This window comes from Giraffa tippelskirchi, chromosome 6 (genome assembly GCF_054371585.1).
Source record: "Giraffa tippelskirchi isolate mGirTip1 chromosome 6, T2T-mGirTip1v1.2.pri, whole genome shotgun sequence".
NCBI classification, from domain to species: Eukaryota; Metazoa; Chordata; class Mammalia; order Artiodactyla; family Giraffidae; genus Giraffa; species Giraffa tippelskirchi.
Window position 1 is genome coordinate 24926952 of NC_137280.1, and position 25511 is coordinate 24952462.

Here is a 25511-nt window from a genome sequence, read left to right on the forward strand (position 1 = left end):
ACATGCAGGAGGCTAAATTCTTAATTAAACTCAGGGTTTCGCACCCGTACAGCTGTAGATTGAATGAGATCTGGCCTACCCAGATCCAATATCCCGACACCTGGGACTCTCTCATTTTTGGCAATCTAAATACGTATTTATTTCTCTTGGTTCCATCTGGTAGGGGGATTCTGTAGGTTTAATGAAAAAAGGTATAGTTTGGAGCGGAGGTACTGTGCACAGAAAGTAGAGCAACACGGGACCAGTCCAGCCACTCCACTAAAAAAGCAGTCTGCACTGCCAGCAACGGTCACAAAAAAACCTACTCCTAACCCAGCCCCCGCAGCTGCCACGCCAGCCGCCGCCGCTCGGCCCGCCCCCCAATGCTCATTGGTTCTCAGCCCCGACGCCGGACCCACAACCTCCTGCCTATTGGCCCAGACAGGACCTGGGGCGGGGTGCGGAAGTGAGAGCTTGGGACTCCTGAGAGCCGCCTTCTGGAGCGAAGGAGGAGGGGCAGGAGGTGGGACCGGGGGAGGGTTTCCCGAGGAGGGGACGGCTATGGCAGCTGCGCGGAGGCAGCGGAGGCTGGGACAGAGCGCGCGCCCCGCTTTGAATGAGCGGGGCTGGGACTGAACCGGCGGAGCGCGAGCTCGAGGAAGCGACCGGCAGCGCGCGTGCGCGCGCCGCGTGTGCGCGCGCGGCTCGCGGCAGCTCGGAGCCTCCGCCGGGCGGGCGGGCGGGGCGGGGGAGGGGCAGGTGAGTGTGTGCGGCTCGCGCGCCCTCGAGGGGCTTCCCTCCCGCACCCCCATCCCGATTAGGACCGGGGTCTTGGGGCGGGGGGGCGGGGTTGTCCTCTGCTCTTCTCGGGTTAGCTCTCCTCTCTGCCCCGCACTTCCCGCCCTCCCACCTTCCTTTTCTTTCGCCCGGTCTTCCCCCTAACCCAGGCCGACTGCCACTCTAGGGTACTGTTTCCGGGTCAGGGTGACCTCTGGGGTGAGGGACCTGCGACCCGGAGCGGCCCCGGTCCAGCTGCCCTTACCATGCTTCTCCCGCATGGGAGACCAGCTGGCGGGGCCCCGGCCCAGAGTCTCCCCTCTGCCCAGATCTGCCCCCCAAGGGGAAATTTGCCCCTTCTTCCTGCCCTTCCTCTACAGGCCTTGCTCCTTCCCAGGCAGATTTTTCCAAAATCCAAACCCCAGCCCACTGGGCACCCACTTGGAGCAAGTGAGAGCGTTTCACCGAACGCCGTACGTATGGCGTCGGATTGTGTAACCTGAAAACGCTTCTGTCGATTTTTGCATCTGTACAGTGGGTATGATTTATTTTTTTGTTTTCATCAGTTAATTTCAGGTGGGTAATATGAAGTTAAAGCATTTTAGTTTTGAAACTCGTTCCTTTTGAGCCTTTCAGGAGACTTTGCTTTGCCTTTGTAAGAGCCTCAGTGGTGTTTGAGGGTCTGGCTTTGAGTTGCCAGAGGCGGTCCGGTGTTGAACTTTACCACCTGCTCTTGCATTCTACTTCTTGTTCCCTTGCTCTTGCCGCTGCTGAACTTTGGTTTTTCAAATTTGAGTGAGGTCAGGTGGTTTTATTTTTGGAGCCTTGCGATATACTGTAACCTACTTTAGAGAGTTACAAACTTAATTTGAGGATTTCTGTACTGGAGTAGATCATATGGAGTTTCAAATTTTGGTATTAACAAAGTTCAAAACTATCGTTTTAGAAATTCAGCAATTAATGATTTGTTTAGTGTGTACCAAGATAGATTTTGGCTTGGCTTATTTAACGATTTATGATATAGTGACTCTACAGAAAAGCAGTTTACATGGAATTACAGGAAGGAAAGATACATTTAATCTTTCAGATTCTAATGCAGCATTCTTTTTTAAAATTGTAGGTGAATCTTTTTCACTTGACATAGCCAAGCTGTCATTGATATTGATTTCCTAGAGAGATTATTTGTCCATAAGCCCTGAAGATCTTGATGCTTATTTCAGCTTTATCTCAGGTTTTTGTATTTTTGTAGTAATTTTTAAGGAAATCTTAATTTAAAATTGTATTAGCATTTCTCAGCCCTAGTGAGTATTTTGAAGCAGTCAAAATGCGGGTAGCCTAAGATGTGTACTTCTCATATTGGTGATCTAGAGAGCATTTCAAAAGTCAACTGAGGCATTGAGTGTTCAATTAAAGAGGTCTCTTAAATGGGATGTGGTGTGGGAAGAACCTTGGCTTTGGGGTCAGTCTCGTTAACTTCTGGGTGAGTGAATGTGAGTTTCACTAGTAGTTGAGCCTCATCTGTTAAATGGAAATAGTGAAATTCACCTCCTTTGTCCTTAGGATTCCCGTGAGACTCTAAAAACAAAAGAGATTGTCTCAAGCTATATTGAGTGCTCAAGGAATGATAATTTCCTTTCATTCAACAAATATTTGAATACCTACCCTGTGCTTGACATTGGCTAAGACCTAGAAATAACCAAACTGAGCAAGACTGATGGAGCTCTGGCTTCCTAGTCCCTTGCATTGTCCCTAGCTTTTGACAGTTGAGCAGCAGACACAGCATTTCTGTGTACTGGGTCAGTCGTGTTTCCCATCACCCAGGGTGGTAGTATCTGTTACAGAGTAGATGCTTGAACTGGATTGGAACACTAAGTAAACACGGGCTTGAACTGGATTGGAACACTAAGTAAACACGGGTCCCAAAGAATATTCCTGCCTTCAAATCAGTGTAATTGATACAATCAAAAATGTTGCTTGATGGTTAACTTGATTGCATTTCCCTGCATTTCAGTTGCAGTTGGTCAGAAAATTTATGTTGAAAATTATACCCTCATTGAATTGCTAAGATAGTTTATTGTTAGTGAGGTATTCTTGGTTTTTGAATTAAATAGACCTAGGTTTGAATCTAGATCATTGGGTTTGAATGCATGAGCTTCCTCTTTGTGCTTCAATTCTATGAAAAGAGAACAATAATATCTATCTCATAAACTGGCTTTGTGGGTTGAGAGAATACCTAGTGTTTGGCACATAGTAGCTGGTCAGTGAATACTAGTTTTTCGCTTTTATTAATCATAAAAGCAAATTTTTCATAAAATGAAGATATTTTTAATTGCTAGGGAGAGAATTCTGTTCCGGTGTCAGTAATAGTCCCACTTGATGATTTACTGTTGAAACAAAACTTTATATTTTATTTGTAGTCACCATTAGGCATTCTCATTGACAAATACATATTGAACAATGACGTGTAGCAATATTTATGGCAGGGTGATGACCATTGTTACCAAAACTCCATATAAAACTTATTCTCAACTCTTCATTCATATAAATCCTGAGACTGACTCTTTGCGCCAGTCCTTAAATATTAAACATTTTCTTCCTTTAAACATCCTGATAGAGGATCTCCTCAACTCTTTCCCCTTTTCCCCCTAGAGCCACATGCTCTGCAGTTTCTTTCCTAGCTATATCTTTTTTTGGTTTGTATTTTTTCTGAAAATTCTAAATCTTCATTTAGGAAGTTTGCTTTCTTTTGGTTGAGTTTAATCCTTGACAAATCAGCCTTAAAATGAAGCTTTTAAAATGAAGCTTTTATTCATCATCTTAATTGTTCAGATTATTCTACTTATATCGAAGCAATCAAATCTTTCTTCCAGGTCTTACCTTGCAAACAGTAACTGGCAAGGTAACATGAACAAGAGCCTCACAGGAAGGATTGTGCTGGATGAATATAGTATATAGAAATAAGTATGGTACAAAATGGAAAATACAGGTACAGTAAGAGAAAAATACTGGAATTAAAACTTTGCAGTAGTTCAGCAATGAGTAATAAAGGCTTATGTTAGGGAGACCTCAGTGGAAATAGGGAAGAATATGGGCAGTATTAGGAAATAGAATAAAGTCATTTTTGCAGTTGGCAAGTAAGGGGATAGGACAAAGGAGGAGTCAAAGTTGTTGCATTTTTCTGAACCACTGTTTGGTGGTTTACCACTAGTAAACCACTGTTTGGAGATGTTAGTGACAGAAATATTTGTTACTTGAACAGTGAGATTTTTAATTTTTTTTTTTTATTCAATTTCTTTTAGAGTCACTGTTCTTTTCATCCTCTCAATTAGTAAGCCAACTCCAGAAATTAATGATGTTGACCATTGTTTCATGTACTTATTTACTATTGTGTATCGCCTTTGGTGAAGTGCCTATACACACCTTTTGCTCACTTTTTAAAAATTAGGTGTTCTTGCTGCGTTTTAGGAGAGCCTTATATATTCTGGATACAAGTCCTTTACCAGATATATGCTTTGCAAAATTTTCTCCCAGTCTGTGGCTTGTCTTTATATTCCCTTAACAGTGTTTTTGAATTATATAAATTTTTAATTTTGATGATGCCCTGTTGGTCCATTTTCTTTTAATGGGTTGTACTTTTGGTGTCATTATCTAAAAAAATCTTTTTCTAACCCAGGTCACAAAGATTTTGTCCAATTTTGTTTTTCTAGCAGTTTTGTAATTTTAGGTTTTATATTTACATTTGTGATCCATTTTGAGTATTTTTTGTAAGTGGCGTGAAATATGGATTATAGTTCTTCGGGCTTTGATGGCTTTTTTTTTTTTTGGCATATGAATATCCTGTTTTTCCAGTACTTTTTGTCAAAAAAAACTGTCTTCTCCACTGAATGGCCTTCACATCTTCATAAATTTCAGTTCTTCATATTTTATGGGCTTATTTCTCTGCCTTCCATTTGTTCCGGTGATCTGTTTATCAATCTTGACTCCAGTACTATACCATTTTGATTACTGTAGCTTTATAAGTGGCTCAGACAGTAAAGCGTCTGCCTGCAATGTGGGACACCTAGGTTCGATACCTGGGTTGGGAAGATCCCCTGGAGAAGGAAATGACAACCCACTCCAGTACCCTTGCCCAGAAAATCCCATGGACGGAGGAGCCTAGTAGGCTACAGTCCATGGGGTCGCAGAGAGTCAGACACGACTGAGCGACTTTACTTTTACTATAACAAATCTTGGAATCAGGTAGTATTAGCCCATCTGCTTTGATCTTTTGCAACATTGTTTGACCATTATAGATCCTTTATGTTTCTATATGAATATTAGAAGTAGCTTATCGAATTTTAGAGGAGAAAGCCTCCTGAGATTTTCATTGGGATTTCATTGAATCTGTAGTTCAATTTAGAGTGATTTGCTATCTTTATAGTATCAAATCTTTGAGCCCTGAAAGATCTTTTAAAAGTTAATAAGGGTCTTTATATTTCTCTCAGCAGTATTTTATAGTTTTCAGTATATATGTTTTTCATTAGATTTGTCCCTGAGCACTTCATATTTTCTTTACTCTTACAAATTTTTTAAAATTTTAGTTTGTGATTGTTTGTTGGTACCATATAAAAATACTGTTGATTATAGATTCCATTGAATTTTCTACATAGAGTATAGATACAATTTTACTTCTTCCTTTCCTATCTTTATTTTCTTTTCTTGCTTGATTGCACTGGCCATACAGTGTTGAGCAGAAATGGCAAAAACAGATGTGCTGATGGGAAGTAGCCAGTTTTTCACTGTTAAGTCTCAGGTTACCATAGGCTTTTCATAGATGTCCTTGGTCAGGTTGAGAAAGTTCTCTTCTATTTCTAGTTGGTTGTGAGTTTTTAAGGAGTTTTGTGTCCATGTTCATAAGATATTGATCTCCAGTTTTCTTTTCTGGTAATGTCTTTGGTCTAGATTAGAATCAGTGTAATGCTGGCCTCAAAGAGTGAGTTAATAAAATAATCCCTTCCCTTCAGTTTTCTCAGTTTGTATAGAATTGGCACTACTTCTTAAGTATTTGATAGAATTCACTAATGAAGCCATCTGGGCTTAGGGGATTTTTAACTATGAATTCAATATCTTTAATAAATTTAGAGATTTTCAAGTTATCTATTTCTTCTTGCTGTGTTTTCATAACTTGTTTCTTTCAAGGAATTTGTCCATTTCATCTTGTCAAGTATAGGCATAAAGTTATATTTTCTCAATATCCTCTTCATATTTGCAGAGTCTGGTAATGTCACCTCTCTTCTCTGATACTGACATACTTTGTTGTTAGGGACATACGTTTTGGGTTGTTATGTACTTTTGATTAACTGACCCCTTTATCATTATGAAATGAGCATTTTTATGCCTGCTAATAGTATTTTCCCTAAAAATCTACTCTCTGACATTGAAATATTTTAACCTTCTTTTGCTTTTCTGTTGAGTTTTTTTTTATCTGCTTTGTTGGCTTTTGGGCTGTTACTGGATTTTGCCCCTCAGAGAATATGATTTAACAGATTTTCTGGGAGTCGGCCCATTTTTCAGTATTTCTTTAAATATGTGTGAGCCACTGGACTAGATGATCTCTGTAGTTCCAACTTGTTAACTGTGTGTTCTTTAAGTTATTTGACCTCTTTTAATTTCCTAATCTATAAAATGGGTGTAATGAAATGTATCTAGAAGTTAAAAGTTTAAAAATATTTTGAATAGTATTACTATGTTCATCTGATTCAAATTTCAAAAGGTAAGGAAGACTCAGTACATACTGTTTCATACTCTTTGATTTTTTTACTAGAAAACAAATTGTAAATAAATTGTAAATAGATATTTAAGTACAACTTAGAAAACTACTCTGAGAATATTTTGAAATTTTTTTTACTCTCAACTGTTGAAAACTCTTCAGAACTTTCTTGTCAATATGATTTACATTTTAATTTTTAAACTTACTGTGTTTTATTTGTGCTGTCTAAAGGAAAGTAAAAATATGTCTGATTTTTACAGTTCAAAATAGGACTTTTCAGGTTGACTTCAGAACATAAATATAGCTTATGAAATCACCCTAATGCATTTATTTTTGTGCTTTTTTTCCACAGGTTTTGATTTCCATCATGGCTATCACACAGTTTCGGTTATTTAAAGTTTGTACCTGCCTAGCAACAGTATTCTCATTCCTAAAGAGATTAATATGCAGGTAAAGAAATTTTATGTTCAGATTGATCTGGTTACTTTCTTGCTAATTTTGGATACCTTCATAACTTCAGAAAGGCAGGGCATATTATGTTTAAGCTAAGTATCTTGATTGTAGTAGTCATGCATTAATCTCTAGTATTTTTTTTTATATTTTCTCAGATTTTTTAATGTTTTTTCAGATCTAGAAAGTAGAGGTTCAGGTCTTTTCATCAGATTCTTACATCTTCCATCAAAATAGCATTCTGTACTATAGAATTTCAGAGATAAGCAAACCAACTTTCATATTATAATCATCACAAAGTTTTTATGTACATAATTGTTTTATTATCAGGATATTTTTAAGATGTTTAGGTGGAATTAGGCATAGGTATTTCTTTACATAGTACATTATGAATGTTATGTTTATATTGGAAAAAGAAAAGTTTAATAGAAAAACCCCAAAGAAAATAGATTTTCTATTTTTTTGGTCTCTTAATATTCCAGAATGTACAGGGAGTCCAGGCTAGGTAAATCCTTCTGCTTCAGTAAGTCAGAGACTTGAATTCCTTCTATTTTGTCATTCTGCTGTACCCAAGAGAGACAGTTCCTGAATGGTGTGCCAGGGCACTTCAGGGCTCACATTACACTCACAGGGGTACTGTAGGATACTCTAAATTTCTAACTAAACACACCGAATGTGATAATGTCTGTTGAACTCTGTACAATCTGTTAGCTCAAGGTAGTTCACATTTGCAACATTAGATCCTGCAGTATTACTTTTGATGATGTTCTTGAATATTTGAGATAAGTTTTTGTTTACTTGTATTTGGGATGACCTGTCTTTACAAAGCTAGGATTTTAGGTTGTAATTAAGAGCACACACTAAACCAGAATTAACATGGAACAGAAAATGTAGCTGACAAGATCCAGTCTGATTCCAAGGCTTGAGAAGCTGTACGGTATCCAACAGGCACACACATTCTGTTAGTAAGTAATTGTAGTTATTAAAGAATGAAATCAAAATATTTTTTCTTTAATTTCATATGTGTTTTTTTCTAATGGCTACTAAGCAGATAGGACATACATAAGTATTGTTTGGGCCTACGTACTTAATCAGTGGAACCGTTAAATATTTCTTTTGGCCTAGAGTACTGTGAAAAAAGCACCTACACAGTAAGAGTTGGATAGAGTAAAAGAGGAAATGGAGGGTAGTCAGCTCTCTTTTTTAGTGGATATGATTTAGAAAGTACCCATAATTCTGTTTACAGCCTACTGTCCAGAGCTTAGGTACCTAGCTGCAAGGGAGGCTAGGAAATGTATTCTCTGACTAAAGGGCCATTTTATAACTACTAAAACTCTGAGGATTAAGTGGCATAGAATTTATTGTTAGATGTAGCATGACCATAAAATAACTAGGTTAAAGCAGGATGAGAATGGGTATTAATGCCAGGAGACTAGAGGCTGAAAGGAGTAAGTTGTTTTAACTGTGGTGATAAATTCTAGGTGTTTTTCTCTTTGCACCTGTTATTTCCAAAAATTTTTGTTGAATATAGGTTACTTTTAGTATAAGATACTGCAAATTTCTATCATCTATACAAGTTTCCCTGGTATCTCAGCGGTAAAGAATCCACCTGCAATGCAGGAGATGTGGGTTCCATCTCTGGGTGGGGAAGATCCCTGGAGTAGGAAATGGCAACCTGTTCCATTATTCTTGCCTGGAAAATTCCATGGACAAAGGAGCCTGGCGGGCTACAGACCATGGGGATACAAAGAGTCAGACATGACTGAGCACAGACACACGCATTATCACTATAAATTTCTCTTGTCAGTGTAAGCATATTTAGGATTGATTGTATGTTCAATTTTAAAGAAAAATGACCCTGTGTTAGAATAAGCTTTTCTTAATTGTCAGAAGGAACCTAGATCATGTGCTGTAAAATACAGGTTTACATCATAAATTTAGGAAGTAGACTATAATACTTTTTTATCCATCCTTTAAACAAATAAAATAGGATTTCTAAACTTAGCTGACTTTACCACCTAACTCTAAGCAGGTGTTTCATAGATTATTTGACGTGAAGCAAGTGACTATTTATAATAGCTATCATTTTTTAATGTCATTAAAAAGCAGGCACAGTCTAGTGTCTAACTATTTTAAATATGTCAGTTAAATCCTTACAACAACCTTGCAAAGGTCGGTTTGAATACCTGCCTTTTACAGATGGGGATACTGAGGCTCAGACATAGGTAATTCTAACTAGAGTCACAATTAATAGAAGTAACATTGAAAACCATGGTTTACACAGATTCCATAGCCCATGCTCTTAACAACTCTATGACAATACCTATCTTGTTTAGTGTAGTACTTCACTAATCCTTAAAAGTTACTGGGTACAGTTTACAATTCAACCCAGTGATTTTCAAACTGTTTAATAGTAATCTTAAAAAGGATCCAACTGTGTAAAACAAACAAAAGCCAGGCCACCCTGGTTAAAACAATGAAGGTATCCCAGAGCATCACCTATAGAACTCACAGGACTCTCAAGAGTGTGATTTGAAACCAGTTTCTGGTTTTGTTTTTGGCTTTATAATCCTCCTGAGTTTGACTCTAATTCTGAATCCTAAGCCAAAAAGCAATGTGATATTCTGGTCCAGTATTTAAAAACATTGAAAAGATATCTGATATATGCCTTTCTTTTCATGTATTAACGAACAGTTGTTAATTATTAAAATAAATAATTCAAAGCTGCAAAAGACCTTCTCTATAAGTCTTAAGTTACTATCTGTAGTGCTTTTACTTATGCTTGTTTTGGTGGTTTCTTGAAATAAATTATTTCATATTTTTGTTTTAGATCTGGTAGAGGACGGAAATTAAGTGGAGACCAAATAACTTTGCCAACTACAGTTGATTATTCATCAGTTCCCAAACAGGTAGAACTTTTTTTGTACATTGAATAAGTATTCTGGAACCATATTTTTCAAACTGGATTGCAAACCATTAGTATGTCATGAAATTAATTTGGTAGTCACGGTCAGGATTTTTATTGTTTTATTGTTAAATTTCTTTATTCTAAAATTTTAACTTTATTCTTTATTTTCTATTTCTCCACTGAGATTTTCTGTTTTTTTCATTGGTTTTAAGAGTGTTTGCTGTTGCTTATTGGAGCATTTTTGCAATAAAATATTTAAAGCCTTAGATAATTCCATCATTTGTATCATTTTGGGGTTGGTGTCTGTCACTTGACTTTTTCCATTCAAGTTGAGATTTGTTGATTCCTTGTTTGCTGAACAATTTCAAGTTATCTCATGGACTTTTTTGAATATTATGTTTGGGACTCTATCTTATTTAAATCGGATAAAGAATGTTATTACTTATTGTTTTATCAGGCAATAAACCTAGTTAGGGATAGGTTGCAGGTTCCAGTCCTCTCTCTGTGGGCTGTAGTTCTAACGTCAGTTCAGTTTTCAAAGCATTTTCTTTTGCTTTGTTTGGTTGTTTTTATTTTAATGGTTGGAACAGAATGTCTAACTCACAGATTGTTTCTTTCTTAACTTTTGATGTAGTTTTGCTGTCTGGTATAAAATATATATTTTCCCATTGGTCAAAAAATTTTGAAAAAACCACTGTTTTAGAAAGCTCATTTTTGTAATGAATGATGAATTTTTTAACTGACAATGCTGATCATTTAAATTTAGACAGATGTGGAAGAGTGGACTTCCTGGGATGAGGATGCACCCACAAGTGTCAAGATAGAAGGAGGGAATGGGAATGTGGCAACACAACAAAATGCTTTAGAACAACTGGAACCTGACTACTTTAAGGACATGACACCAACTATAAGGAAAACCCAGAAGGTATGTTAAAGATGTGCGCTGTTAGAAATTAAACTAATTAAACTGCTCTTCAGATTCCTATAATTAAAACTAGACAGCATACTTAGTATTTGATAGAAAGCCTATTTCTAACTATCAATTGTGTTTTCTGTCATGTCAGAGAAGTTTATATACTCAAGTGAACTGGCCATAGATCTGGTAAATTGTACCCCCACATCTTTTAAAATTATATCTAAGCGTTCATAGAAATCCTCCTGTATGTCAGATTCTAGACTCCAGTCTCTGCTGTGGAGACTAAACTGAATAAGATACAGTTCTAGCCTTAAAAGAATTCATAGTTTAGTGATATCTACAAACTGAAAATACTGATAGTATCCGTTGTTTATAACATTATCAAACTGATGCAAGGCTCTGAGAACTTGGGGTAATTGTGGTGGGTTTGTGTAGTCATTCACACTTTATTTTATCCCTTTTGAATTGAATGTGGACAGTCACTTCAATATGTAGGGCATTATTAGAAAAAGAACAATGGCTAAGCAAGCAGTTTTCTTTCTTTTTATCAAAATGGTACATGTACATTTAAAAATTATTTTTAAATTAAAGAGTATAGAAGAGCTTATAATGAAAAGCAATAGACTCCTGCCCCATCGTTCTTCAAACCAGTTCTACTTCCTAGAAGCAGCCACTCAAAACTTTTTCTATTTATCTGTATACAGTATTCTTATCTTGCTCTTCCTAGGCCAGGCACAGGTATTGTCTACCAACTTCATACTGTGGTAAATGGGGATTTATTTCATACCACCCTTACCCCCATTTCAAATAATGGGGTTATTTGAATAATGGGGTTATTATTCCAGTCTACCTCATCAGTCATCCTGCTGTTTCCAAAAAAAAAAAAAATTACCTTAAGTGCCATTTCTTATTCAATCAAGCATAGAAAATATTTCTTATGAATATATTTCATAAAATGAGGACACTGTTTATTCTGCAGTTCTCTAATAGGGTTTTCACCCTCTTCTACCTTCCAGTCAGTTTCAGCTGTACATTTGTTTTTAGATGTTCAAGGCTGATAACATTGACTTACTATAATCATAGTTGTTTTTATTGAGTTGTCCAGATGTCTCAGTGCTGGAAAGCATTAAGTTGTATATTTTTCAAGGAGTTTTAAGTGAATTTCTTAGTAGATGAATGCTTTTTATTTTGAAAGTCTGTTGCTGCTCTTAATAGGAGCTTTGTATATTACAAGTAATACCTTAATAAATTAGAATGAAAGTACTTTTAAGGTACAAAGCTAATACTACTGGCTTGAAAGAGTTAATGTGTTCATAGATAGCCACTTGCTTAGAGAACTGGTTATGCTTTTGGTAGGACAGTGTACCCTAGCCTACCAGAGGATATGCTTTAAGAAAGTATAGAACAGGAAAGAAAGGTAGAACATATTTTGAATAATTATAAAATGCTTTGCTCAGTAATTCATTTGTCTCTTTTTATAGAGTGGTATGTAAAATGTTTCCATAATTCTATTTCAATTAATCTTTCAGATCATCATTAAGAAGCGAGAACCATTGAATTTTGGCATCCCAGATGGTAGCACAGGCTTCTCTAGTAGACTAGCAGCTACACAAGATATGCCTTTCATTCATCAATCTGTAAGTATGTTAATGGTATCTAGGCAAGAGCTTTTTTTTTATTTCTGTTTTCTTTAAGGAAAAAGAAAAAAATGACTTGAATATAGTATTTGTGTGACGTTGAAACTGGTTTAGCAGATCAAGAGCGGTTGCCAGTCCTGTGTTTTTATGAGACTAAATTACATCAGATACTAAGATCAGAGTCCGTTGCACACATAAAAGATGGAGACAAAATGTGAAAATATAAAAATATGACCTTTAAAGAGATTACCACTTAAATTTAACCTTAATAGCAGCTTATTTTTAAGTAAATTATGAATTGTTAAGTTAAAGACTTATATCTACATTTAAAGTATGGTTTAACTTAAAATGGATATGACTTAAATACAACACTTTTAAGGACAAAAGTAGTGAAGAAAGTATATGTTTTCAACCTTGGAGGCCATAAGATTCAGCTTTGAAATTTTTAACACACATCACTGTCCGAACCCATCCCCAGCTTTTAAGTACTGGTATGTTTTGATTATTTTATTATGCACAGCTTATTTTATGCAGTTATCTTATGCATTTCATTATTTCCTCACTAACTAAACATTCCAGAATGAGCATTTTCATTGGTTTGTGGAAGGAAGAAGTGAAGTTAGAGGCCTGGGCTGGGGAACAGTGGAAGGTATTGTGGCCAGCCTAATGGTGTCAGGTAGACGGTAAGACAGGCAAAAGGAAGCACAATACAAAAGTACTCCAATAAAGAGTAAATTTTTCCTGACTTGTCATTTTTGCCTGGGACCCAGACAGTAAGTGCCATTGAAAAGTCTAGAAAATTACTTGTGCTTAAAGGAAGATGACCGTACTAGGTTGGAAATGTAGGTTCTTCAGTTCACCTCCCCAGTGCAAGAGTAGTCCAGTCAAGCATCTCGAATCCAGTGTGGGGTCAGCCTCTCTCTTCTCTTTCTCCCACTTACACACTCCTTCTTACTCAAGAGAGAGAGACACAAGAAATGTCTATTCTTATTTTTTCCAAAAGTAGGCGAAAAAAGGAAAAGTAAGTATATTAAGTATATTAAAGGAATATCCTATAAAACATGAAATAAGAAGAAAGCTGGACTTGCTACGACTTGCATATGGAAAGTCATGCGTCTCAGGAAACCTCTTAGTTCCAGGCACACCAGGGGCAGTCATTTGAGCCTCTAGAGGATGTGATAAGAAAGTGGAGAAGACGCAGGGCAGTGATGAGGTCTGAGTTATGCTTTAAAATATACTCTTCTTGACCACTGAGTGGAAAAAGGATGAAGCGTAGTTGGTCGCTCAGTCGTGTCTGACTCTTTGTGACCCCATGGACTGGGGCTCGCCAGGCTCTTCTGTCTGTGGGATTCTCCAGGCAAGAATACTGGAGTGGGTTGCCATTTCCTTTTCCAGGAGATCTTCCCGACCCATTGATCGAACCCAGGTCTCCTGCACTGCAGACTGCAGGCAGACTCTTTACCGTGTAAGCCACCAAGGATGGCTCTTGACTGTTGTAATTTTGTTTTATTTTGTTTTATTGTAGCCTGAATTAGGTGACTTAGATACCTGGCAGGAAAACACCAATGCTTGGGAAGAAGAAGAAGATGCGGCCTGGCAAGCTGAAGAAGTTCTGAGGTATTTGAGTAATATTTACACAGCCGCCGGAGTAGAACTGATTTTGTTCATATTACATTTAAGGTCAAGAAAGTATCTTCTGCCAAATGTTATATTTTTCTTCCTTCTCATTTGAGCCCTAGATAATCTGGACTAGTTTTTTTTGTATTTCAGACCACATATGCTATTTTATATGATTAAAACCTCACAGAAACCAACAATTTAAAGCATTATAGATACAAAAGAATAATTTACTAATGAAGGAGATTGTCTGCATACAGACACCATATTGTACTGTATGCTTTATACTTCATTCCCTATAAAATAATATCTCTTGAAATGTCCTACTATGAAATGTGAGTCATGACGATATATCAGTATTTTCCCTAGGTCAGAAATTAGACCTTTAGTTTGTTTCCCCGTGGTCTAGTGTAGTCCAGCACTGCTCATTCAAGTATAATAGTGACTAGCACTGCTGTGTTTTTCTGCTTGTGTCCGGTCTTGGCTGCTGCATGCGGATCTCTCCTTGCAGTGGTTGGGCTCTCTGTTGCAGCCCCCGGGTTTAGTTGCCCTGTGGCCTGTGGGATCTTAGTTCCCCACGCATGTGTGCTCCCTCACTAGCTGGAGTTGTCTAGCTCTTTGCGATCCCAAGGACTGTAGCCTGTCAAGCTCCTCTGTCCATCAGATTTCCCAGGCAGGAATACTGGAGTGTGTTGCCATTTCCTTCTCCAGGGGATCTTCCCAACCCAGGATCAAACCCAAGTCTCCTGCACTGGCAGGCGGATTCTTAACCACTGGACCACCAGGGAAGTCCCCAGCACTGCTATTTGAAAATAGTTTGTGTTGCACTCTACGTTTGTATGTGTATTTCAACTGAATTACTTGAAAGCCCTGGGGTAGATAACACAAGTTATAATACCGACTACCTACTCTACAGAAGATATTTTTTCTGGAGGTTTACAGGTTTGTTTTTGTTGGTTATGTTCTTGTTTCTTTGTTTTTGTGAGCAGTAAATTTAATTCTTGCTACTACCACATTAGATCAGAGTGAAAAGAAAATTTACCTTGAGAGTTTGTGACTCTTTAACACTGATGAAAACTCAAATATGTAAATGTATCTGAATTACTTTTGCATTTTAAAGATGATAAAGTAAAATATAGTATGTTTTCTTCAAATATGGTTTTTATAATTGGGATAGAAAATGAATTACCCTTATCTGACCATCTTAAAACAACTGATTTCATTTTTGTATTTTCCTTTCCCGTGTTTGCCAAGAAATTGTAATTACCTTGTGTAGCCAGCAGAGGGTGCAGTTAAATAACTGAGTTAAGACTGACTTTTTTTGGTCTTGTCAGCACTTTTTTCAGCATTTTTTTTTTTTTTAAACAGAAAGAGGTCACATTATAAAAGTCAGTAAAGGTGTGAGAGTTTTAAATATTTAGTTCTGTTTGATAATCATTCAGTATAAAGGAAACAGTTTTAAAATTGTAAACAGCAACATTCATGTTCTATGAATTGTCAAAAAAAGATGTCACTTTTTTAAACTCTTTATTTTGGATATATCATAGAAATCTGAGTATTTTTAGAACATTTTGGAATTGGGATTCTAGTGATGATTGGTTTATCAACCACAAGGATAAAGGAAGGGTCTATTCATTTTGAATCCAATCATCTTAATGACAGCACTGTAGAGTTTATGAGTTCACTGATCATAGCTGAACGTTCACATTATACAAACCATCTCTTTTTCACCCTGTCATCTTGCACCCTGAACAAAACAAGACAAAAAACCCCCACAAACTCCGTGCTTTTGAAACGACAGCTTGGGAGGCGGAGACTATTAGTCAGTAATAGACGTGCTTCATGCTGCAAGTTGCATAAGTAGAGCCAAAGACACCTGGAGGCTTCCGTATGTTGTTACCACCCCCAGGAGAGCACTGAGCATTTTAAAAGTGTATTCATAATCCATGGCTTCTAACCTAGCCTGTTTCCCATTGCTACTTTAAATACTACCAGTACTGTGATCAGTATCGTGAAGGAAAAAGATTCTAGTACTTTAGTCATTCCAGACATGTATCTGGACAAGAAAAATATATTTTGTCAGCAGTAATATCCAAGTTGTCTCTGGTACCAGGAAGATTAATTGTTGATGCTTATATTTCAGCTGATAACTAGATCAGAGCTGGATTATCTTATTTGTTTGTAACCTAGTAAGCCTTTTATAATTCTTTTTCTTTTTTTTGCCACTGACATTTTGATGTTTTTAGTGCGTATTACCAGTTTTGCTTGAAAGTGAACAGAGCTAGTGAAAAGTAGATTTTTTAAAACTATTCTTTTGAAATTTTAATTAGTTGGTGGTGATGGTCAAAATGTTGCCTAAAATAAGTCCCTCTACTTTGTTGAATTTTGGTCATCCATACCTCTGCTTACTCCCATTTATAAGAATGATTGAGAATTATGTATGTACCTTTCACTCAGTATAGCCAGCTTTGAGCTATCCCGTGTATGGGTAACCCACACTAGATTTTTCTATATATAACCCAGTGTAGCCTGTCCTGTGCCCAGCTGTGCCCTATAGCTTCCTTCCTCAGCCTGGCATGCTTCTTGACTTACTTTCTCAGACCCTAAGCCTTCGGATCCAGGACCAACTTCTGTTCTCTTTTCTCCTCTTTCATTACCCTACTCTTATCCTCACTTCCCGTACAAGTCAGTCAGTAAAGATAGAGCACTTGTATGTGGAATCTAAAATATGACACAGGGACTTCCCTGGTGGTCCCAAGGTTAATACTTCGCCTTCCTGTGTAGGGATGCGCGTTCGATGTGGCCAAGAAACCAAAACTCAAAACAAGCAATGTTGTAACAAATTCAGTAAAGACTTTAAAAGTGGTACACATCAAACAGTCATTTAAAAAATAAATAAAATATGACACAAATGAACCCATCTATGAAGCAGAAACAGACATAAAGAACAGACGTGTGGTGCCGGGGTGGGGCGGGAGGTGAGGGTATGGATCGGGAGTTTGGGATCAGCAGATGGAAGCTCTTATATATAGAATGGGTAAACAATAAGGTCCCGCTGTATAGCACACAGACTACATTCAGTATCCTGTGATAAACCATAATGGAAAAGAATATTAAAAAGCATATATATATGTATTTATGTATATATAACTAAATCACTTTGCTGAACAGTAGAAATTAACAGAACATTATAAATCAACTATAGTTCAATTGAAAAAATCAATAAAGATAGAAGTGTTTAGTGGGTCTGTATCAGTGGAGTTAGGGAGGGGCTGGGAGAAGGCACTTCATAAAGTGTAATTATTAAATTTCCACCATTCTGCCCCTTCATTAGTGAAGTGAAGTGAAGTGAAAGTTGCTCAGTTGTGTCCGACTCTTTGCGACCCCATGGCCTATACAGTCCATGGAATTCTCTAGGCCAGAGTACTGGAGTGGGTTGCCTTTCCCTTCTCCAGGGGATCTTCCCAACCCAGGGATCAAACCCAGGTCTCCCGCATTGCAGGCAGATTCTTTACCAGCTGAACCACCAGGGAAGCCCAGGAATACTGGAGTAGGTAGCTTATCCCTTCTCAGCGGATCTTCCTGACCCAGGAATTGAACCGGGGTTTCCTGCATTGCAGGTGGATTCTTTACCAACTGAGCTGTGAGGGAAGCCCTTCATTAGTAGAGCTAGTTAAATTTTAATACCTAGAGTTCTAGCTTCTACTTGGAAGGTATGTCTTTGCATTTTCTTTTTGCATTGTGCTCTATACATCTGTGTTCTTGATATCCTTCAGCTGACAAGTTTTTAACTATTATCATAACAGGATATTTAATCCTAAATATCAGCCTTTTCTCAAAAGGAGATGTGGTCCAGTGGAAATAGTGTTTTAGTGAAAATAATCTGAAGAAAAGGAGTCAGGAGATATAGGTTCTTAGTCTCAATACTTAATCTTATGACTTTGGCTGTTTTACTTAGCCTGAATGCCCCATTTTAGTTATTCTTAAAACAGAGATAATACCTTTTTTATTTTGTAAGTCATGTTCTAAGGATTAAAAGAAGTACTATTTTGAAAATCCTTGAAATTTTTAAAGCAGTGAGAAGAATGAAGACTTTTTAAACTTACATTTGATGATAGTAGAAGGGAAGTGCTGTTTCTTTCTGGGCCTTATTTGCCATTTTACCTGTGTAGTGTTCTCTAAAAGTAAAAATAGGCTTCTTTTCAGGCAGCAGAAGATAGCAGACAGAGAAAAGAGAGCAGCAGAACAACAAAGGAAGAAAATGGAAAAGGAAGCCCAGCGGCTAATGAAAAAGGAACAAAATAAAATTGGTGTGAAACTTTCATAACAAATGTTCTTCAGATGTCATAGTGCCAGTGGGAGAAATGCGAGCTGTACAACCCAAGCAGCGTTTGTATGGAGCCAAGAGTATTTTCAGAATACAAATACCCTGCTTGATTTTAATGCATTCATCAGCCAGCCAGGCCAGCCAGGACACCAGGATTCTCTCAAAGTCCCCTGAACTCTTAGTGATTGAGGTTCAGAGAACAAAAAAGACTTATGAGACAATATTTTCTTCAACGTGTTCCAAGTGTAAGACAATTGTTTGTTGTAGAGAAATTATTACAAATGGAATATATCAGTACTTCTTCAAGCTAGTGTTTCTAGCTAATTCAATGGGTGTAAATAATTCTATGATGGGAAAGAATTCTGGTGTCTATAGTACTTTCCTTCAATGTGCATAATGTTAAAATAAATAATTTTAAATATTCGTTTGCTTCCATGATTACCCAACCTAAATCAGACAGACTTGCAGGGCTTTATCTTCTTATTTCTGTTGTCAGAAACTGGTGTTGGCATATATTTGCTCTGACTTGAACTGGCATTCATTAAGGCATCTGGTCATTTCAGTTTTCAAGAAAATGACATTAAATGCAATAATCTTATTTATCACAAACATTTTATACATCATTGTTTCCTTTTAGATGGTGTTGTAATGTTTTACTTATTTGTAATTTATATTGCATGTATAAACATACTGAAAATCAGCTAAAATGGCAAATTTGTTTTACATTATTATAATTTATGAGTTTTAAAAGCTAGTATTTGTAGTTTTTCCCTGTCATTGTAGATTTTAAGATGTTATGGTATCTTAAGTACCTTAGCTCCTCTCTGCCAAAAGCCATTAATTTACAAATGCATAAAGCCTTCAGTTTTACTGTTTCAAAGCTTTTAGATGATTTCTTGATCAGTTTTGTATAATATGACATAATGCAAGTTACCTATGTTGTTGACTAAGGTAACGTTGATTTATTAAACCAAGATAGGAATAATAATACTTCTATTTTTGGATGTTGACAAGCTCCAAAATAGTTTTCAGGAAATAGATATAGACTGTGTTCATAGGGGAAATGTAGATTTGATAGTTTAAAATCTCATTAATTTTGTCCCCAATTAAAATACATCCAGCCTGACCTTCTTTGGCTTTGGGATTTAAGATGTTTACTTTCTTAAAAGTTGCTGCCCAAAATTAACATTTTGTGAGTTTTTTAAATGTCATAAATACAGGCCAAATACTGTTAATTCATTGGAATTAAAGTGATATTTCATAGTAAAATCACAAACTATACAATAAATTCCTTAAGTTCTTAGCCTAAGCATCTAGACTAAATGCAGTTGTTTTTTTTATTTTCTTAAAATTTTTATTGGAGTACTGTTGATTTACAATGTTGTGTAAGTTTCAGATGTACAGCAAAGTGAAATCAGTTGAAATTTAACTTTGGTAAAAAGCTTCCTGTTATAGCCCCAAGCTATATTTTCAGTTCTGGTTATTAGCCAGTTTTTGCCAGTGAACTCCCAATTAAATAGAATTAGACTCAAATTTGTAATAATAAATGAATTATTTTATGTCCTTTGTATTTATTTGTTTTTAGCTATTATGGGAATGCTACGTGATTTCTCTAAATCGGGGGTTCATAAAGGCTAATTTTCCTTTAGTACAATTGGTTTTTACTGCTTTTCCCCAGAGTGGACAAGTATTGAAGTCTGCTTTGGTCATGATTTTCATGTGTGACATTTTTTTGTTTGATTTTTTAACTTTTATTTAGAAGTAAAGACTGGATAGAAATCACAGTCCATATGATTAATTAGGAAGAGAGAGATTTTTCTTATGGAAAGAACAGATTGAATTCTTGTATTTTCTGACCTCTGTTGGCATAAACTAGATTCCTATATTAAACTGGGTATATTGTCCCAATAGAAGTCGGACATATGATAAGCCCTTTATAGTAGCAAACTGGTTCCTTTAGCTTCTAAATTTATGGTTTCTGTTTTTGTTTCCTTAATTTTAGCAAAGGATTATCAGTTTTAGGAGCTTATTAGTAGAAGTAAAAAATTCAGGATTTATCCTCTAGTTGAATCCTGGCTCTGTTTTAGTGGCATCTTTGAGTCAATACTCGGCATCTGAATTCCTCATTTTCGTCATGCACTTGCCAGGGCAGTGACCATTCCTAGATGAAGATTGGTGCTTGGGAAGCTGGTGGTAACTATGGAAACTGGCATCTGGATTGATCTTCAGCACCACTCTACAAGCTACTACAACAGGATAAATCTAACCACAGCTAAAATGTTCCAAAAAGCCAAAAGTTTGTCAATATAGGTGTACCTTGTTTTGTTACACTTTGCTTTATTGTGCTTTGCAGATAGTGCATTTTTAACAAATTGAAGGCTTGTAGCAACCCTGTGCCGAAAGTTTATCAGCACCATTTTTCCAACAGCCTTTGCTCACTGCTTTTACATTTCGGTATTTTCACAATATTTCAAACTGTTTCATTGTTACATTTGTTATGGTGTTTTAGGGGTGTGAACCACACCCATATAAGACAGCAGATTTAGTGGATAAATGTGTGTGTTCTGCCTGCTTCACCGACTAGCCCTTCCACTGCCTTTCTCCCTCTCCTCCCACCTCCCTATTTCCTGAGACTCGGGAATATTGAAACTAGGCAAATTTAAACTCTACAATGGCTTCTCAAAGTGTTCAAAAGAAAGGAAGAGTCACACAACTCTTTCTCTAAATCAAAAAACTAGAAATGATTTTAGTCGTGAGAAACACCCACTGAAAGCTGAGATAGACCAAAACTAGGCCTCCTGGCGCCTAACAGCCAAGTTGTAAAGAAGATGGTGGGTCCGTGAAGAGTTTATTTTAGTAGCTAGTAACTTGTTTTTCCCATTTACACAGATTTTTAAAACTTAAGTTGCTCTCCCCTCATACCAAAGACAGCTTTTTTCCTTTGTGTCATTTACTTCCATTTTCTCTAATGCACCCAAGGCTGCTCCAAGGTTATATCAACAGCTAGTAACAGTTTCTGTTTACTTGGCTTTCTACCTTTTATCTTCATTGTCCGTTTGTCATGGCCATTGGACTGCTCAGTAACCAGAGTAAGTTTCAAGAGTATCAGATGCTTTTTCACCAGAAGCCTCAATCTCCTAGGGCTGGAAAGAGACACTTTTCTAGGAGCCTGCTTGTCCTCCACCCCATACAACAGATTTCTACCCTTGCAGAGCTGCTGTAGACACTGCTAATCACAAACTGGAGTGTTATAGAGAAACTCGCCAAAAGTCTGTGGTCACCCAAGTCAATCTCCGCCTTCCCCATCAGGGAAATTCCATGGCTGTTTCTGCAAGGACTTTGCCTATTTACTGCTCAGATCACATCCATTTTGAGAGCGTCTCAGAGTTCTCCAGCTGCTGTAGAGATGCAGCAGTAGTAAAGTGCCTGCAGTTGCAAATCTTTTAAATGGAGGTGGTGGTATTAAGGATTAACCAAGATAGTGTTCAGTATAGTGCCTGATGCACACATAACAGGTGCTCAACAATGGTAGGCGATGTGGGCTCCTATACACACTTCTTTACGAGCCCTTGCACACACTTCCTCATGGGATCCTGTGCACACCTCCCATATATTACACCACCCATTGATGTTGCAGCCCTTTCCCTGAGCCGAGTGGAGAAAGTTGACTAATCTTAACTGAGTTCATTTTTACACACCTTTAAGTTGAACTGTAATAAGAGGAAACATTTCCTGGGTGCTCGGCACCATCTAAGAATTTTTAACTATCAATGAATGGCTCCTCGTAATCCAGGGAGGTGAACATTATCCCCACCACATGTGTAAGGAAACTAAAGCTTAGAAAGACATTGTGTGCCAGCTTAATTTAAAAGAAAGAGAGCAGGTTTTTTAGTGGTTAGTCAACATTCTAAGTGGACTATGTTTTCCAAAGCCTCTTCTCTTGATGAAACCGAGCTGCCAAAGAATGAGCTTTTAGGAATTCCTCTCTAGTTCTTAAATGGCACTAGTTCCAAGAACCTGCCTGCCAATGCAGGAGGCGTAAGACATGGATTCTATCCCTAGGTCGGGAAGATTCCTTGGAGGAAACCATGGCAACCCACTCCAGTAATCTTGTCTGGAAAATCCCATGGATAGAGGAGCCTGGCAAGCTACAGTCCATGGTGTCACAAAGAGTTGTACACAACTGAAAGACAGCACCACACAGCACAGTGTGAAAATTATTAAGACTGTTTTCATTTTGCATTTTCTCCATACAACCAAGTCAGAAATAACATGCTGGTTCAGAAAAATTAAATGTCAGTTTAAAATGCCAGCACCTATTGTTTACTGCAGAAAGTGAGGCTACCAAACCACTTCAAACTCTGTTAGCTATTTGATTGTAAGAAAGGAGAGGAAGGATCGTATTCACCATCAAATTAGAGAAATATTGCTGTTGTTAATGGCTTTCATATTCTAGTCTATTAAAGCTACGGTCTAGCAAAATTTTAATTTTTCAGTTATTCAAATAGCTTTGATCAGAAATGATAACTTTCAAGGAACAAGAGTGAAAATACCTCTGAAGGTAGTCAGGTAAGATTGCCACAGGGAGCAACTCTGTGGCCACAAGGAGAAAAGTTCTGATACCTGCCTTTGATAGCATTCAGTAGGGGAGCCTGGGCTTCTCTGGTGGCTCAAATGGTAAAGAATATGCCTGCAATGCAGGAGACCTTGGTTCCATCCCTGGGTGGGGAAAGTCCCCTGGAGAAGGGAAAGGCAACCCACTCCAGTATTCTCGCCTGGAGAATTCCATGGACAGAGGAGCCTGGCGGATTTTAGTCCATGGGGCTGCAAAGTCAGACATAACTGAGTGACTAACACACACACAGACACAGGGGAGCCTGGACTGTGGGTTTTACATCATCATTTCACATCCATAATCCCAGATGCCTCCATGGCCTCTGTATATGGAATGAGAGATCCTCTTCACAGTCAAATCAACAGAGAGTGGCCAACAAAGTTTTGTGAGAAATGGTTAGAAAACATCTCCATTAAGCATTCATTTGTTTAGGTCAGTAGAGGTGAACTTCAGCATTATCCAGGGCACTTACTCTTCCAACGAACTGAGAGTTACCACCAGGAGCTTTTACATGAACCGGCAGTTTTCAAAGAACTGGTATATGGTAAACTGGCTTTCAAACTGTTCTCAGAGGTGACCCTGGAACCACTGCAGGAGAAGCTGCTGCTGCTGCTAAGTCGTGGCCGACTCTGTGCAACCCCATAGACAGCAGCCCACCAGGCTCCCCCGTCCTTGGGATTCTCCAGGCAAGAACACTGGAGTGGGTTGCCATTTCCTTCTCCAATGCATGAAAGTGAAAAGTGAAAGTGAAGTCACTCAGTCGTGTCCGACTCTCAGCAACCCCATGGACTGCAGCCCACCAGGCTCCTCCGTCCATGGGATTTTCCAGGCAAGAGTACTCGAGTGGGCTGCCATTGCTGCAGGAGATGAGAGGGAGGCAAATGGGAGGTCTCCAGGCCTGGTGTCCTGTTCTCAAATCTGCACTTCTATGTGTTCTGTGTATTAGGGTTTTTAATGCTGAAAAATTATTTTGAAAGAGACATGCCATGCCTTTTATAGAACTTAAAACACTGCTGAAATATTCCAGTATTTTAACACAAACTCTTTTGGGTAGCATTTAAACCTTTTTTTAATTTTAAAATTCTTTGCAATCATTGTATAACCATTAGTTACCACGATCGTTGTGACTGAGGGAGCATCAGTGGTCAAAGTGGAGCCTGTCTTCCTGTGGTTTAAAAATAACTACCTGACTTACTTCACTCTGTAAAATAGGATCTGGGTTCATTGTAAAGCAATTATCCTCAGGGGAAGAGGGTGGGGAAACTACCTGATAGAAACTTCTTGTATTCTATTTGGATTTCTAATTGATTTTTCAGGATCCTTGGGAGTTTGCTGACATTCTTTCAAGACTTGATTTCGGTAAACTGCTGTTTTCAATGGCCCAGGTTACTGCTTCATTGTACACATTTTGCCTGGCAAGATTGGGAATAAGGGAATTTTGTAAAAGAGCCAAAATGGAAGTGAGAAACCACCCCAAAACTTTCAAAATGAAAAATCCTCAAGAGAAAAACATATCAGACCCAGCCACTACTAAGGCAGGGCCTAAGACAAACACAAATCACAGACTTCCTTTTTCTTCTGCCACAAATGTCAGAAATGCTTGGCATCTGAGTGCATTGCATTTTTTTTTCCTCCTTTCTGAAGAGCTCAACTTAGAAAGGTCAGCCTATCCCTTTGGGAAAAATCTTTTCTTGTAAATTGGAATGTTTGCACACAAAACTGTAGGAAATGTTTAACATTTGATTTGATGGGACAGCAGTTTGTTCAATAGAGTAGAATTGTTCTCCTTTTTCCATTTTTCTGTCTGTTTGTACATCACAGGCACCCAAATTATGGAAAGCAACTTTGAGGCGCCTCTTTCTATGGGGTCAGATGATCCTGTCCACAAAACCAGCCAACGCCTTGGACTTCCGAAACACAGGCTGTGTTCCATCTTTTATTTACTCTGAGGGACTCATTTGTAAGAAACTTTGTTCTGAATAAGAGCGGTAATTTTCCACAGACTGTACATAGTGAAACCCTGGAAAAGGAGGAGGAGGAGAAGATGGAGGAAGGAAGTGGGGAGAAAAAGAAAAATGGAATAACCCAAATAACCGCTCCAAGTTCTCCTGTTTTACCTTTGCACAAATTTGTTTCCATGTGTATAACACATGTTGTACAGTGTCCAGTGCTTCAAAGAATTTTCAGTGAACTTTCTGTGAGTCTTCTGGTTTACATTTTTAAAAGATACAGGTCATTAAGACAACAAAGCAAGTTGCTGTTTGTGATCAGCTGCCTCCAACGTCATAATCAACATAAACGTTTGTGGTTCATGGAGAATTCTCCTTCACCATAACCCATCTTGCCATCCATTTTGAATTGATGAAGAATAGTGCTGAGTTTATGTGGTTCTATTCGTTTCTGTAGCAACACGTGGATACCAAAAGCATGCTTGTAATTTTTCTTAAAAATGCTTAACTTGGCAACGACAAAAAATAAACAACACAGGGAAGGATTGTAAGGAAGATGGCCGTATCTAGGTGTTGGTCTGGGCTGG

General features: G+C 37.8%; 1 protein-coding gene across 9 annotated transcripts; it reads left to right on the forward strand.

Annotated features, from left to right (window-relative positions):
• The first annotated feature begins 413 nt into the window (after positions 1 to 413).
• EBAG9 (estrogen receptor binding site associated antigen 9) lies at positions 414 to 25475 on the forward strand. 9 transcript variants are annotated; one of them, XM_081503078.1, is made up of 8 exons: positions 517 to 738; positions 6858 to 6955; positions 9786 to 9864; positions 10630 to 10788; positions 12309 to 12416; positions 13942 to 14033; positions 24292 to 24334; positions 24797 to 25475. In XM_081503078.1, the coding sequence occupies exons 2-8, from the start codon at positions 6873 to 6875 to the stop codon at positions 24956 to 24958; spliced, it is 726 nt and encodes a 241-aa protein (XP_081359204.1). In that variant the 5' UTR covers positions 517 to 738; positions 6858 to 6872; the 3' UTR covers positions 24959 to 25475. The 9 variants fall into 9 exon arrangements, with proteins under 9 accessions (XP_081359211.1, XP_081359204.1, XP_081359207.1 ...); XM_081503079.1 differs by having other exon boundaries at positions 643 to 1332; XM_081503080.1 differs by having other exon boundaries at positions 643 to 1294.
• The last annotated feature ends 36 nt before the right edge of the window (positions 25476 to 25511 follow it).